The 14,039-nt window shown below is 39.1% G+C and overlaps 1 protein-coding gene across 8 annotated transcripts in view; it reads right to left on the reverse strand.

The window, feature by feature from the left end:
- Positions 1 to 14,039, reverse strand: part of MBNL2 (muscleblind like splicing regulator 2) — a 161,103-nt gene that overhangs the window by 21,124 nt on the left and 125,940 nt on the right. For 2 of the 8 annotated variants that reach the window (XM_041731158.1, XM_041731162.1), the window contains 3 exons: positions 13,648 to 13,801; positions 6,440 to 6,475; positions 5,073 to 5,167 (listed from right to left, as the gene is read on the reverse strand). In XM_041731158.1, the coding sequence (XP_041587092.1) occupies positions 5,073 to 5,167; positions 6,440 to 6,475; positions 13,648 to 13,801 (285 nt within the window). The remainder of the gene's footprint in view (positions 1 to 5,072; positions 5,168 to 6,439; positions 6,476 to 13,647; positions 13,802 to 14,039) is intronic. The other 6 variants (XM_041731161.1, XM_041731164.1, XM_041731157.1 and 3 more) reach the window with 3 other exon arrangements.

Genomic DNA, 14,039 nt, shown 5'->3' on the forward strand with positions numbered 1-14,039 from the left:
TGGTTCTGAAGTCTCACTTAGGTAGGAAGTGGGAAGCCACATGTTAGAGGTATGTCTATGAGGTAGAGGTAGAGGTAGAGGTATGTCTCCACATGGAGACATGTGACCAATGAATGTGCTCTACTGCTGTCTGTGAAGGCACTTAATTCAGATCCTACAGAGGCAACTTCCTGTGGCTAACCCTTCATGTCAGCCCAAACTTCTCCTTCTGCCAATAAATGGGATGAGTTTTGATATCTGTTGGGTTAAAAGTAACTCTCCCCATGTAAAGAGCAAAGGCAAGATGACGTAGGACCACTTGCCAATGGCCACCATCTCAGTTTGGGCTCTTGTGAAACCTCTCAACAGTCTCCACAGACTCCCCTGCCTCAGAGCCGTCTGCTCATTCTCCCCAGAGTTCTGTCCTTTCTTGAAGACCTTTATCGGCCAAATCAGTCAAGAGCCTCTGCCTTGGCTTTAAGACTCAAACCCAGCTGTAGCCACCCTGGCACAGCGAGGCTCTGACCAACCAGACTGTTAGCTCCTCATCCTGATCTCACACTTCCCTGCCTGCCTGTGCACATATGAGCACACAGGTAGAGGGCTCGTAGAACTCAGAGGCTAGACAAAGCACTTCTAGCCGCAAGAGTCTACATAAACTATATTTTAGTTGGGCCTTCAAGGATATTAGGTAAAGTAAGTAAACTCTGTATATAAATGAAGAAACTAAAGCTTAAAATGTATTTATTTGAAAATTATTTCCCCCCTCTTAAAAGAAAATGTAGTTTTGAAATCAAAAATAATAAAGCCATGACAGCCCAGACTACCAGTTATAGGAATTTCAATCTGTACTCTTGTTTTGTTAAATGAAATTTCTTACAATATGAAAAAAAAAAAAAAAACCTAGGTAATCCATATACTAAGCTGTATACCTGTATGGCTTTTAATGTATCCACTGAGATTAAATTTGTCCCAGTATAGGCATCTATAGATTTATACATTCCGACTATCTGTTAGGCCAAAAGTGACTGATGTATATGGTATTCTTATTTTCATTTCTATTTTCCTTGTTAGCGAGCCATTTGTTAGATGATGGCAGAAGTAAAAGTACAGTCTAGGGAAGGGATTCACACAAAACAAACACATGAACCTAGTGACATATGAACCTGCTTCACTAGGAACCTGCTTTACTTCTTACCTTATATAGGTACTGCTCATAATTCTTGGTTTACTCACTGGCTATTCTCTTACACAGAATATTCATATATGGTTATATATTACAATTAACATAGATCAGCTGGGTGGTTTCTAGACATAAGCTGGTTCTTACATCGCTGACTTGGAGCCAAGCCCCATTTCAGTTCATCTCCCTGGCTCAGGAGTGACCTTAGTTTGAGCTGCATTACAAGTGACTCTTTCACAGTGTGTTGCTATTGGGTCCCACATGAAAGATTGTTGTATTTGGGGAATGAAGTGACTTTCTGTAATTATAATTATGAGAAAAGTGGTGTAGCACAGTGGTTAAGAGCAAGGCGTTTGGAGTCAAACTGTCTGAGATTCACTTCCAGCAACATCATTTATTAGCTGTTTAACTCTGGCTAAGGTAGTTAACCTTTGTCTTAGTTTTAACATCTATAAAATAGGAATGACCAAAGCTGTACTCATAAGACTGTAGCAAGGATCAAGGGAATATATCTATACATATGTACCCTCTCTCATATAATATAAAATATAGGGTATGGTATATAATGTAATATGTAATACCTTATATGAGACAGAAACCATTTAGAACAGTATCTTGTACATAATAAGTACTTTGTAAATAATACTATTAGGTAGTAATAAGATTATTAAATATAATTTGTATGTTAAGGCCCAAAGAGCTTAGTTAAAACAGGAAGCAGCTACTAGGAAATGTGTTTATTGTATTTTTGTTTATGTATCTATGCCAAGAACCAAGCAACCAAAAAATTGTTTTATATTTCCCCAAAGTATTTGGATTTTTTCTTCACTGAATTTTAAACTACAAGTCTAAGTTCAGTTAAAACTTTCACTGCCAGTTCCTTGATGAAGCTCTGAGGACAGAATTTTTAAATTTGTTGCTTGTTTATCTTTGCTCACTACAGGCTAACATGTAAAGGTGCCCTGGACCGGAGGCTCTGTCATGGGATGTTCTGGTCTATCTTCGGTCTTCTATGAATGACTTGGATCTAATCGCAAATACCCATGAGGTTTGAATTATTTGAACTGACAGTCTAAATTGATCAAATGAACTGAAAGGCTGTCAAAACTTCAGTACATTTTGTGTTAAAGACATATCACTCCATAAAGGAAAAAGGAGGTGGGATGCTTAGCACGCCCTGAGCTCCGAAAGCCCTAGCACCACTTGCCAAGTCTACTTGTGTCTACTTTTCTATCATCCCAGACTAGGGGCCCAGCAGAGCAGCTGAGGAACCACAGGTCTGCTGGATCTTGGGGCTGGATGGGCCTTCAGAGGTGATCTCATGCTAGGCTTCCTTTCACAAAGGAGGAAACTGAAACTTACTATGTTTAAATGATACCTCATTCATGTAGGTAGAATTCCATCTAAGTTTAAAGGGATAAATTAAGAAGAGGATAACTTGTTATGTCACAGTCATCAGCAATCGCTGACTTCGGCGGCCCTGGAAGGATTTCCAAGTTCTTATGTAGCTGCTTCACTCTTTAAAACTTGTTGAAAATATGTAAAAAATATTATGTCTGAAAAATGTATATTTATGACTATTTCTTCTTCCGTGGTTTTCTTGTGTAAGCAGATCTTCACCAAGAGCTGCTAACGGATTTCTGTTCTTCATCAATGAAGTGCAAACCTGCAACTGTTACATCCAATAAACAGCAAAATGCAGGGTCTGGGATTCTCGAGGCTACTGTCAAATACTTTTAATGATATATCTTTAAATTTAATTGAAGTTAAACCTGTTAGTTCCTTTACCAATCACAGTCTGCTGTAAAATGATATATTTGACCTCTGCATGTCCTATGCCTCCTAACCCTGCCTGCCCTACACACACACAAACCTCCATGTTTGCATGCAATCACTCAAAGATTTTTCCACCAAAGGGAGCCAAAAAAAAAAAAAATCACCAGTCTGGAAATAATTATTTATAATACATGATCAAGTATTTATCATAATAATGGAATTTACCTCAAACACCAAATAGTTTATCTTGACTTCCTTTCCATTCGTAGGAAAGATCTCTCAGTATTAGAAGTACTTAACTTGCGAGGTGCCTGAGTGACACAGTTAAGCATTCAACTCTTGGTTTCAGCTCCAGTCCTGATCTCAGGATCATGAGATCGAGCCCAGCATTGGGCCTGGCACTCAGCTCAGATTCTGCTAAAATGTCTCTCTCCCCTTCTGCCCCTCCCCTCTGTGCACCTGGTCATGCATGCACTTTCTCTCTCTAAAATAAATAAGAAAAGTGCTTAACTTGCTATATAGTATATTTCCATCATAATGAATACTGCTATATTATACTTCAACCTTGTTTTCTTATGAAAGGGCTTTGTCACAAAAATTGTCAAAAATCACAAAAAAATGTGGTTCAAGGCAGCAGGACTTAGACATAAATTTCCAGATATCTGGCTTTGTCATAACAAACAAGCAAAGGAACTGAGTGCTTTGAACCTAGTAACGGAAGGATGCAAACTGTCTCCCCCTCTTCCATCCCATCATTTCTTTTGACTCTTCCCAGCTAAGAAACTTACTTGCTATTCTTTGCCATATCTGTTTGGAAGCTGAGTTGGCTTTCCTTAAAGGTAAGCTGGCATTTTTGAGGTGGTAAGTGAAGAACTAAAGAATTAGGAGTAGTGTGTACCTGCCTCTAAGAGCACCTGTGGGCTCATCTCCCCCCATTCCTTTCCTGCTTCGTTACAATTCAGAGGACACAGTGAGAACTATCATGGGATTTGACTTTTATTCCTTCATTCAAGTGCACTCACACTTGTCTCTTCAGTGATGAAACCTTCGGCACTGGAATTACTTATTCACTTGAACGTAGAAAGAGAGTGTGAGTCAGCCCTTCCCACCTGTAGAATGCAGTCTGGAGTCTGCCATTTATGCCCTGATGCAATTTCTCCCATTAGTTTGGATGTTCCCTCCAGCTTACTCCTCTATCTCTTTTTGTCTTTTATCAGTACAGTTGATTTAAAAAAATTAAGCTAAAAACAAAGCCAAAATCATTGCTCTTGTATGAAGGGAGGGCATGCACAATAACATGTCTTTCTAGGCGAGGTCAAGGGTTTGTGCTCACCCATCCTCATGCGCATCTCCTATGCCAGGAGCACATGTTTGCAAGTTGGTTGGCTGGGGGTTAGGGTTACAGTCAGCCTGTGATTACAGGGTGGGAGATGGCCAACTGGTTCTCACTGAGAAATAGAACATCCACGGTCTTACTGGCACATGCATTAAACCAACAGAGTTAAACATCCCTACTCAGTTATATCCAGCCTTTGTGAACTCAGCGCCCAGCGTTCTTCTTCCAGTACGCTCTGGCTCTTACGCCAGTTTCTAGACAAATTGTGAAGTGGGAACCAGTGAGTTTGGGAGCACAAGCGACCAAGGCGAGATGTTGAGAAGGATCATTCAGACCTCAAATTGGACACGAAAGCCAAAAGGGGAGACTTTTCTAAGAGCAGAATTTTTTTTCTTTTCCTCCCCAACAGGTGATAGGGTCTGAATGACCTGAATCGAAACATAGCCAGTTTTCAAGCACCCATGGGCAAGCTTTTACAATTTTTTTCCTGTGGCAATTCACAAACCACTGGATACGTAATGCTGTACTAAAAGGAATTTAAGCCTGTCAGGTTAATTACACAATATTAGGTACGAAAACAAACAGTGCAACACAAAACATAGCTACATCATTATTTGCAGTAAATGTTAACTCTAAATAAGTGCAACCTGTCCATAAATGCTTGCTATAAACTAATTAAAAAAATAAAATTTGATGGATAAACATGAAAAAAAAATTCTCACTGAGAATTTTTTTTTTAAATATCAGCACTCATTTAGAGTTTGGGATTTGTGAAAGAAAGCTTTAAAAGGAGCAAACCTGATTGGCTGTGGCTGTTGCTGCGAAGGGGACACTTGTTGCAGGAGTTGTTGCTGCAGAGACAGTGGCTGACGTAGCGCTGTGCATCATGGGTACTTTCAGGAGGGGAACCATGGGAGCAATGAACAGGAGGGTGTAGCATTATGGTAATAGAAGTGGTATTTTGGCATGGTGAATATCAGAGCAGCAAGCCATCATGGGTTAAACCAGCAGATGGCATGCAATCACAATGCAAAGCAAGGAAGCATGGGAGAGAAATAAAAAAGGGAAAATAGCTTATTACAAGTACAATTAAAGGAAGTTTTAAAACATAATCAGTGATTCCCAGAAAGGCCAAAGCAGATTACTTTGGTTGATGTATTTATCAACATTTTATTTCTAACAATTTATCATTCCCAATTTGGAATCTATGGTCATAGGTACTAATGGTTTCCTCTACAGATGCAAAATGTTAACATCCAATGACATAAGAATATATGATAGTTGGTTTTGTCATTATAAAACATCAAAGACTCATTTGGGGTAGGATTCTTTGGAATTAATCATGGTTAAACTGAAGACTTTTGTCAATTTGGGGCTGCTTTCTCTAGCTGAAATTGTGGGATGTGGTGGTTTATTTTGGATTAATACATGGTAGTGCAAAAATCGTGGCCTTGATGTAAATTCTAACATAGTTACTGTGAAATAGGCAAATTTTGCCAATGTTTATTTCTCTTTATTCTAAATGGAACTCATCCATGCGTCCTAAAGACAGACTTTTGTAACCAAGGCTCTGGATCCATAGGAATAACTATACAGTATTAGAATTTAACATCTAAGGGAGTGCTAAGGTACAAATAATTATCACAGATAAATCAACACTTAAAATTAAAAAGGATAATAAAGCAAGGTAGTTCAGACATTTGTTTTCAAAATACATCCATGTATAATTTTTAAAAATAAATACTTCTGGGAAACTCTGATAACTCTAACACACAGCAAAGAGGAGATAAAGGCACACCACTATGAAACTTTAAAACATTGATGAAATTAGCCTGCCTTTCTGATAAAAGTAAGCCTTTTTTTTTTCTTATGCTAAAACAAATAAACTATAAAGAGAAACAAAATACAGATAATTAAAAAGCAGTACTTGTGGTTTTATGTTTTGTAGTGGTTGTTCTAGCACAGTGATTGTTCTGGTTACATTAAAACGATCATTTTCTTAAATATACAAGTACATTTTAAAAACCTATACATTAAATCTAAAGCCAAATAAGCCTTCAGATCTACCATTTCCTAAAGCATTTCTACCATCTCTGAAATAAATTTCAAGCAAGTGAAGGTACTGTACATAATATAAAAGACAAATAAAAAAGGTTGAAACCTACCAATACTGGTAGCGGGTGTCATGCACAAAACTGACCCTGCATGTCATGCAATGGTAGGTGGAAAAAGTGAATAAAGGGAAAGAAACAGGTTAGCGGTTTAGAGTTAACATTCAAAGTGAGATTGAAGCACAACCAGAAATAAGTAGGGTTAGTTAACACAGTCTTTTAGAGTTATTCACATTTTTAGTACTGACACAAATATATCTGACTGATTGTAAGCCAATATTATTCAAAGCTCACTCCTTAGATTCTTTTCACACTTTTTATTCATATCCATCGACATTCTTATAAGAATGACATGTGACAGTACTGAGAGTGTCCTTCCTCTAAGACCTCAAAGTATTTTACAGACATTATCAAGGTAATCCTCCAAGGTAGGAAGTGGGTATTTTACAGATGAAAAATCTGAGGCATAGTAACTACTCCAAGGTCATCATAGTGTAAGTCAAAGGTAAGGCTAGAAATAGAATTATATTCCTAAATCCAGGTCAAGTTTTGTATTCACTAGATTAGGCTGACCTTACTGCTTTAAAAGTTTGCTTCTTTGCTTGTTTGGTGTCAAAAATAATGTGAAAATGAAAACAGTAACTAAGATTCCCTATCCTCCAGATCAAAAGGCTCTCAGGTCAGGTGAATTTTAAATTATGACCTGGAAGCCCTACAGCATAGGAAGCCTGATGTTCTTGTGACAGAATGACCTGGCTGTATATGGGATCTGTTTTCTGCTTCGAGATTCATCCTGATAAAGGAGCGGTGCCTAGCAATAAAGCCTAATGAGCGTAGAGGCAAAACAATGCAGAACTGGAGCTGAGTTAGGACCAGGGCTAGTGATTTTGTCATGGCCGTGATTAGGTGATACCTGAGGGAGATCTTTGGCAAAACTCCTAGGAAATCTCTGGTTGGTGTCCAAGTGGAGGGAGGGAAGAGGCGGAGGGAGGGAGGAAGGAAAGATTTCCATCCTTCCAGCGGAATAGCTGCCTTCCCTACCGGTGGCCTTATTAATGTACTTGAATCCAAAATCTCTGACCGTGAAGACATGTTTGTTGTAGAGTACTGGAAAAAACGAATTATCTACTTCTGGTTACATTCCTTAGAATAAAAATCAAGGTAATATAAGGATTATATGCCTAAAGATTGGGTGTCATGTAGGTGACAGAGCCTTCATTTTTAATGAATGAATGAAAATTCTCTTTAACAAATGGGTGTACTCGCTTAGAGTTTTAGAACTGCCTTCTGAGATGCCAGGTGAAGACTCTGAGACGTGTAAGCCTTTGGTCTCTCCGCTGACCTGTTCATACTTGAGAGATGCTTTCTGCCTAATCTATGTTTTGGCCAGGCTAACACTGACTAGTCGGGAACAGAGGCTATTTAAACTGGGTTACTACTGGATTCTCCAGCAAATACATGTTAATATATCCAACTTCACACACACACACACACACACACACACACACACACACAGACACACACCTCAAGATCCTGTTGATGACACCTCTTTCTCCCTATCTTTCCAATCTTCATAAACAAACTTCTGGAAAGCAACCTGCTCGTAAATTTTCACTTCCTTTATTCCACTTACTCTTCCAATCCTCTCCAGTTGGACTTCCATATTCAGGTCTCTACTCCAACTGCTTATGCCCTCAAGAACTCCCTATTTCTGCAATCAGTAAGAACCCTTCCATCTTCATCTAACACGAGTCTTGGTAACATTTAGCACTTGGCCACTACCTCCGTAATAAACCAACCTTTTCCCTTGGATTTCAGATACTCCCTGCCCCTTCCCCCACCCCCGCCATGCATAGACACACACATACTCTATATCTCTAAATGCTGCAGTTTTTCAAGACTCAGTTCTGGTTCCTTTTCATCTACTCTATGCTTTTTCCAGGCATATCATTCAATCCAGGATTTAAATAGCACCTATAAGCTCAAGGCTTCCAAATTTATGCATCTACCTTCCCTCTTGAAATTCTTTGCTCCAGCTCACCAATAAGCCAAAGCAATTCTCTTTCTAAAATGCATCTTGTATTTGCCTGTCTGGCATCTATACTGCCACTCCTCCAGTCCTGGTCACCATTATCTCTAGGCTGGACCATGTCATGATGTCCTAACTCGTCTTCCTGCTTGTTTCCTGTCCCTTGCTTAATCCACTCCACTCTTCACCTTCCTAAATACAGGTCTGTTCACTGCTCTGCTGGAATGATTCACTGCCTTTTCATTGCTTTTAGGATAAAGGCCCCCTATGGTCCATTCTCTAACTATCTCCCCAGCTCGGTCCACCTCTCTCTGGAAACTGGCACCATGATCCAGGCAGATTAGCCTCTCATTTCTTTGAACTGAACACATCACACTTTTGTCCTACTTTTGGGCTTCCCCAAAGCTGTCCCCACTGCCTGGAATAATCTTCACCCCACTCTTTGCATTTTCTAGGTCTCAAGGTACATATCACTTCTTTAGAAAACTGTTTAATTATTCTTTTACCTACCTGCCATTTAAATCAGTTTTCTATTTCCAAGCTTACCGAACTCTACTTTTTCATTCGTAGGACTAATAAAGCATTTAAGTTATATATTTATAAGGGCATTTATTGACCATCCATCTCTCCTCCTTTCCTGTAAACTCGAGGAGGTTCATGTCTGTCTAGGTCTAAGGGACACATAGCAGATGGTCAATTGGTTGAATGAATTTTCTCAGCCATTAGTGAGTGTATTGGGAGCAACTGGTTCCTAAAGTTTATTAAAGTACCCACTGCGTAAGTGACTTCATTTTAAAGCGAACTATGGCTGGATTCAAAGTTATCCTTATCCAAATTCTTCTATTCTTTTGCATTCCAATGTTGTGGGGGGCGGTTTCTTGGAGGGCTCTCCTGTGTCATGGCTGCAAATGTCACCAGATTGTGAACCACCACCACCAGCTCCTGTGACCACACTGAGCTGAGATTGAACGATGTCACTTTAGCTTCAGTTCAGGAAGTAGCTGAAATGCTCCACCAAATTAACTTGATGAGCCTCTCTTTCTCTGTGGTCTAAAAGTGATATGAATATTGGAAATGCATAGCTTTTGCTGTGTGTGACTCTCTTAGTCAGTGCCAGATTCCGCACCTCATCTTTTCTGCCTCTGCACCCTCTTCCTATCCCTTACGTACTTTCCACTGCAGCTAAAATGAACAAATACGCTCTCCCCCACCTAGGCTGTCTCCCCCTGCCTGGGATGCTCTTCCTCCACTGATATACGCTTCCTTTGAAAGTCCTAAGCCAGTTTCTTCTCCTTGGCCAGTCCCTTCTTTCCCAGTATCCTTGTCCCCAACACCCACGGCACATGCCCAGGGCCCTAGTACACTGCCTCTTTCTGCACTCTCAAATGGCTTTGCTCAGGCCCCAGGGGGCCCTTAACGCTCACTCAGCACCGTATTGGTTTTTCCCTAGTTCTGAACTCCTTTGTATTCATTCTCATTACTGGATCTGGAACCCAGAACTTAACTATATGTTCAAGAACTGTGTGCCAAATTAAGGAGTGAGGGGCAAATAAATTTTGCTTAATAAATAAAGAGGTGGGGGGCAAATAAATTAAGAGGTACAGTTTCCACTAAATGCTGACAAATCTTTCACCAAAAGTGTGATAGATAACCTTATGTAACCTTGTGGTTTCTGATCATTAAGCAGTATTTATGCCAGTGCTTTTCCTGTTCTACTTATTCTGCACATCCAATATAATGAAATAAATGAAAGAGGGAGTTGGTGGGTCATTTTGTTCTGATCGGCTGAAGCATTTCACTAAGGCTCCTATCAACAAAGATTTCTCAACCGTTCCCTGCTTCAGTTGCATAAATTTTTCAACTCTAGAATCTATGAGTCAGGATACTCTGGATAATTTCATGAGTTACATATTCCACTTTGTAGCACAGACACACAGCCTCAGTTTTTCCACCTGCAAAATGCAAATAATTATGCCTGCCACTGGCAGACCAATCTTGAAGACTAAAGAGACAATGCCTATAAGAACACTTACAGTGTAACTCACAATAAACCTGTCAGAGAGATACCAAGAATTATTACCCTGCTAGTTTTGTAAGTGTATGTGGTTTCTGCTTGCCTAAAGTATCAAAGAAATAGTATAACTCCTAGATTAAAATAATCCCTATCAAAAAAAAAAGAGAGAGAGAGAGAGAAAAGAAAAAGTCTCACCCACTACAAATGTGCTAGGGCATCAACAAGGTGATAATTATATTAGCATGGTTTTGGAGAAGAATCCCCCTTTTTGCACAATGTTTTATGTTACTATCTCCACAGCCTGGAGACAGAATTCCTAAAATACAAATTCACATTGTGTCAATGGAGGAGTTTTCATAAGCTATCAAAAACTTCACTGTGGGTAACAGATGGTAGGTAGACTTACTGTGATGGTCAAGTCACAGTGCCTACAAATATTGATCCCTTATATCGTACACCTGCAACTAATATGTTATGGGACAACTGTACCTCAATGGGGAAAAAAAAGAAATAAAAATGAGGTATTTAAAAAAAAAACAACACCCAAAATTTCACTATGAATGGCCTTTCAGTGAAGGGTAACCTCCAGGAGAACATAAGATGCTTTGTGTTTCATATATATGATAATTGATATAAGGTATTTATAGAAAAATCAAAATCTGTCCATTTTAAAATAATGGGCCCACCATCTACCAAGTCACAAAAATTATTTTTGAACATCATCACTTAACTTGCAGAGATTTAAGACAACAGTGATTAACAATGATTATCATTACCATTTTAAAATTGAGTTGAAAATGTGGTTTATGAGAAAGAAAGCCTGAAATAAAAACTAGAGCCAAAATAAACACTGAGATTTCTGCTATGCATTTAAGTGGGGGAAAGATTATGCTAACTTTCTTTTGATTGAATTATTTTCTTTCATCATTTAAGGAAAACATGTGAAAACTTCTTAGAAGTTAAAATACCATTTCAGAGCATGAGAGCCACATAGTTTTTCACTATGATATTGATATCATGTTACAGATGGAAACGCCTGTAATTCACAGAATTAAGTGGGCTAGGACCCACTTTTGGGCTCCCAAAGTCCACACAATTGAGGGTTGCTGGACACACTTGGACAGTTTTTAAAGAATCCAGCAGGGGGCAGAAGTGCACAACCACCGCAGCCAGTACAGCCTATCTGTCCTCGATACAATGGATTCATCAACAAATAATCGGTCATTGTATAAGGGATGTTATCCATTCTTGCTTTGGAAGTCTCTAAATGGTTTCCAGGTGAAATATTTTTAAATGAGAATTCTTTCAGTGATTTAACAGAGCACTCATTATTGGACTGAAGTGTTAAATACAAGTTAGAGGCCTTCAGACTTTCACATGACTTAGTTCCAGGGTTTCAAAGCATTCCCAGGAAATTGTAGTGAAATTATTACCCAGTCCCAGAAACAGACTTGTCATTTTATGTTTTACCCCTTGGTACATTCCTCCCTAATTTTTTCTCCTAAACTATCTAGCGATGAGGTCTATAAAATATTTAAAGAAATCATAGAAGACCTCGAGGTAAGTTTACCCACGAGTAATTATTTTACAAATTTTACAAAGATGTTATATCTAGTGGATTACGAGTACAAGTACTGCTGGGCTACATCTAAACTGAAATGTCACTAACTGAAGTTGTAATATAATAGCAGGGAAGCCCCAATAAATACTCATGTAAAGACTTACTCTATAAGTCTGTAAGTCTTCTTAAGAGAAGAGCAGAAGTGAAATATGAAAACTGAACACTAAGAACCATTTTGCTAACATAATTTATATTTTTACTATAATTAATATTGTCAACAGGTTGATAGTTTTTTTCAAAGTGTAGCTTTTATACAAAGAATACCGTAGAAATATTTCTTCTTCTCCCTCCTACATTAATGCCTAATATGCTACAGGATTTAAATAAATAAGAAGCCTGAAAAGTCCAATCACGTAGATTAGGACCAACAAGCTCTTTTTGACAAAATTGTTGTATATCTATATAAGCCTTCAAGTCACTCTCATGGGATGAAAACTTTGACCTCAAAACTAAGCCCTGAATGGACAATCTCCTCATGAAAGCCTAAGTCACTCTCTGGTTCTTTTTTTTTTTTTTTTTTAACCCTAGGAAATCTTATTTATTTTGAGGATATTATCCCTGCTTCTAATGCAGACCAAAAAGTCAAAACCGTGATCCATTTAAGGTGATTCTATGTTCCTATATGGTGTTTGTAGGTCTGTGGTCAGGGAGGTGGGTGAAAAAAGGGGGATGGTTGCTATGGATCACACTTCTGTTTCTTCATTTTTATCTGGTGTTTTATGTCTGCCAAGCTCTAAGGGAGAACCCTGTGACTCCACATGTGGAAGCTGGGTGGTGTCGTGTCATGGTATGTTGGGCTGGTCACGGGGAAACTAGGTAGTGGTTTTTTGTGTCATTAGCTGTGCCACCTTGGGAAGTCACCTCCCATTTAGGGGGCCTCAGTTTTGTCATCTGTAAAACAATTGCCTGGATGAGGAGATCACGAAGAATCCTTTACGCTTCAAGATTCTGTGACTAACAGAATTCATCTCTTAGTGGAATGATACCATTAATGGACCTTAGCAGCTACTATTATCAGGCATTGGCTTAGAAATCAGGATAAGAGCTCTATCTATTTGTGCACTTGGTGAAGTTGAGAAGGATGGCAAAAGAGATAGAATGAATGTAAAATATGAGTGGAGGATTGCTTTACTTGAATAGCCTTCGTTTGTTTTGTTTTGTTTTGTTTTTAGTGCTCTGAATAGGAACAGAAAAAAAAAGGTTAGTATTTACTGGAATTGCTATTTTTTAGGTCATTCAGGGTTAATGACAAATTTCAATTGTCACACATAAAAAGGTCTCATTGACATAAACAGTCTTACACGGCATGTGTAACTACAAGAAACCGAAAGGCCTAACTGAGATCTCTCTGCTTCTCATGGGTTCCGGCTATCACTTAACTATAAAATATTTGGCTTTAGAATCCTAGCAGTCATTTAGCTATCATTCCAAGCAAAGTAACTACATCTCGATAGCTAGGACAATGATGAGTCTCAGGCTTGTCTGGACTGTACCTTTACAAGCAAACTAGATGCCACCGAACAGCTGAGAGGAATGAGAAGAAAGCACATGACCGAAGGGCACACGGACACAGGACTTGGAACTGTCAGGGCACATACCTGTTGGAATAAACGCCGCGTGCTGCTGTAGCTGTGCGCTGGTTAGAGCCTGCTGGTAGTGCAAGACGCTGGGATTGAAGACCGTGCTGGCACCGTTGCTTTTTTCAAGTGCTTGTCTCTTTGGTAAAGGATGAAGAGCACCAGGAGGAAAGGCCTATAATAAAGAATTGGAGAAGACATGTATAACTCAAAGTAACCACACCTCCGGTGTCCACAGAGATCGTCAACTACAACATTCTGTTTCAAAATGACAGCTAAGGAGATGCCTCTGCCATGCACCTTAATTTAAAGAGCGGGCAATGTCGAATGAGTGAGAATTTGTTATTGAGAGCGAAAGCATGATTTCTGTAACCCAAAACGGTAGCATCTCAACTAAGGAAAAGAAAAACTAT

This window comes from Vulpes lagopus, chromosome 16 (genome assembly GCF_018345385.1).
Source record: "Vulpes lagopus strain Blue_001 chromosome 16, ASM1834538v1, whole genome shotgun sequence".
NCBI lineage: Eukaryota > Metazoa > Chordata > Mammalia > Carnivora > Canidae > Vulpes > Vulpes lagopus.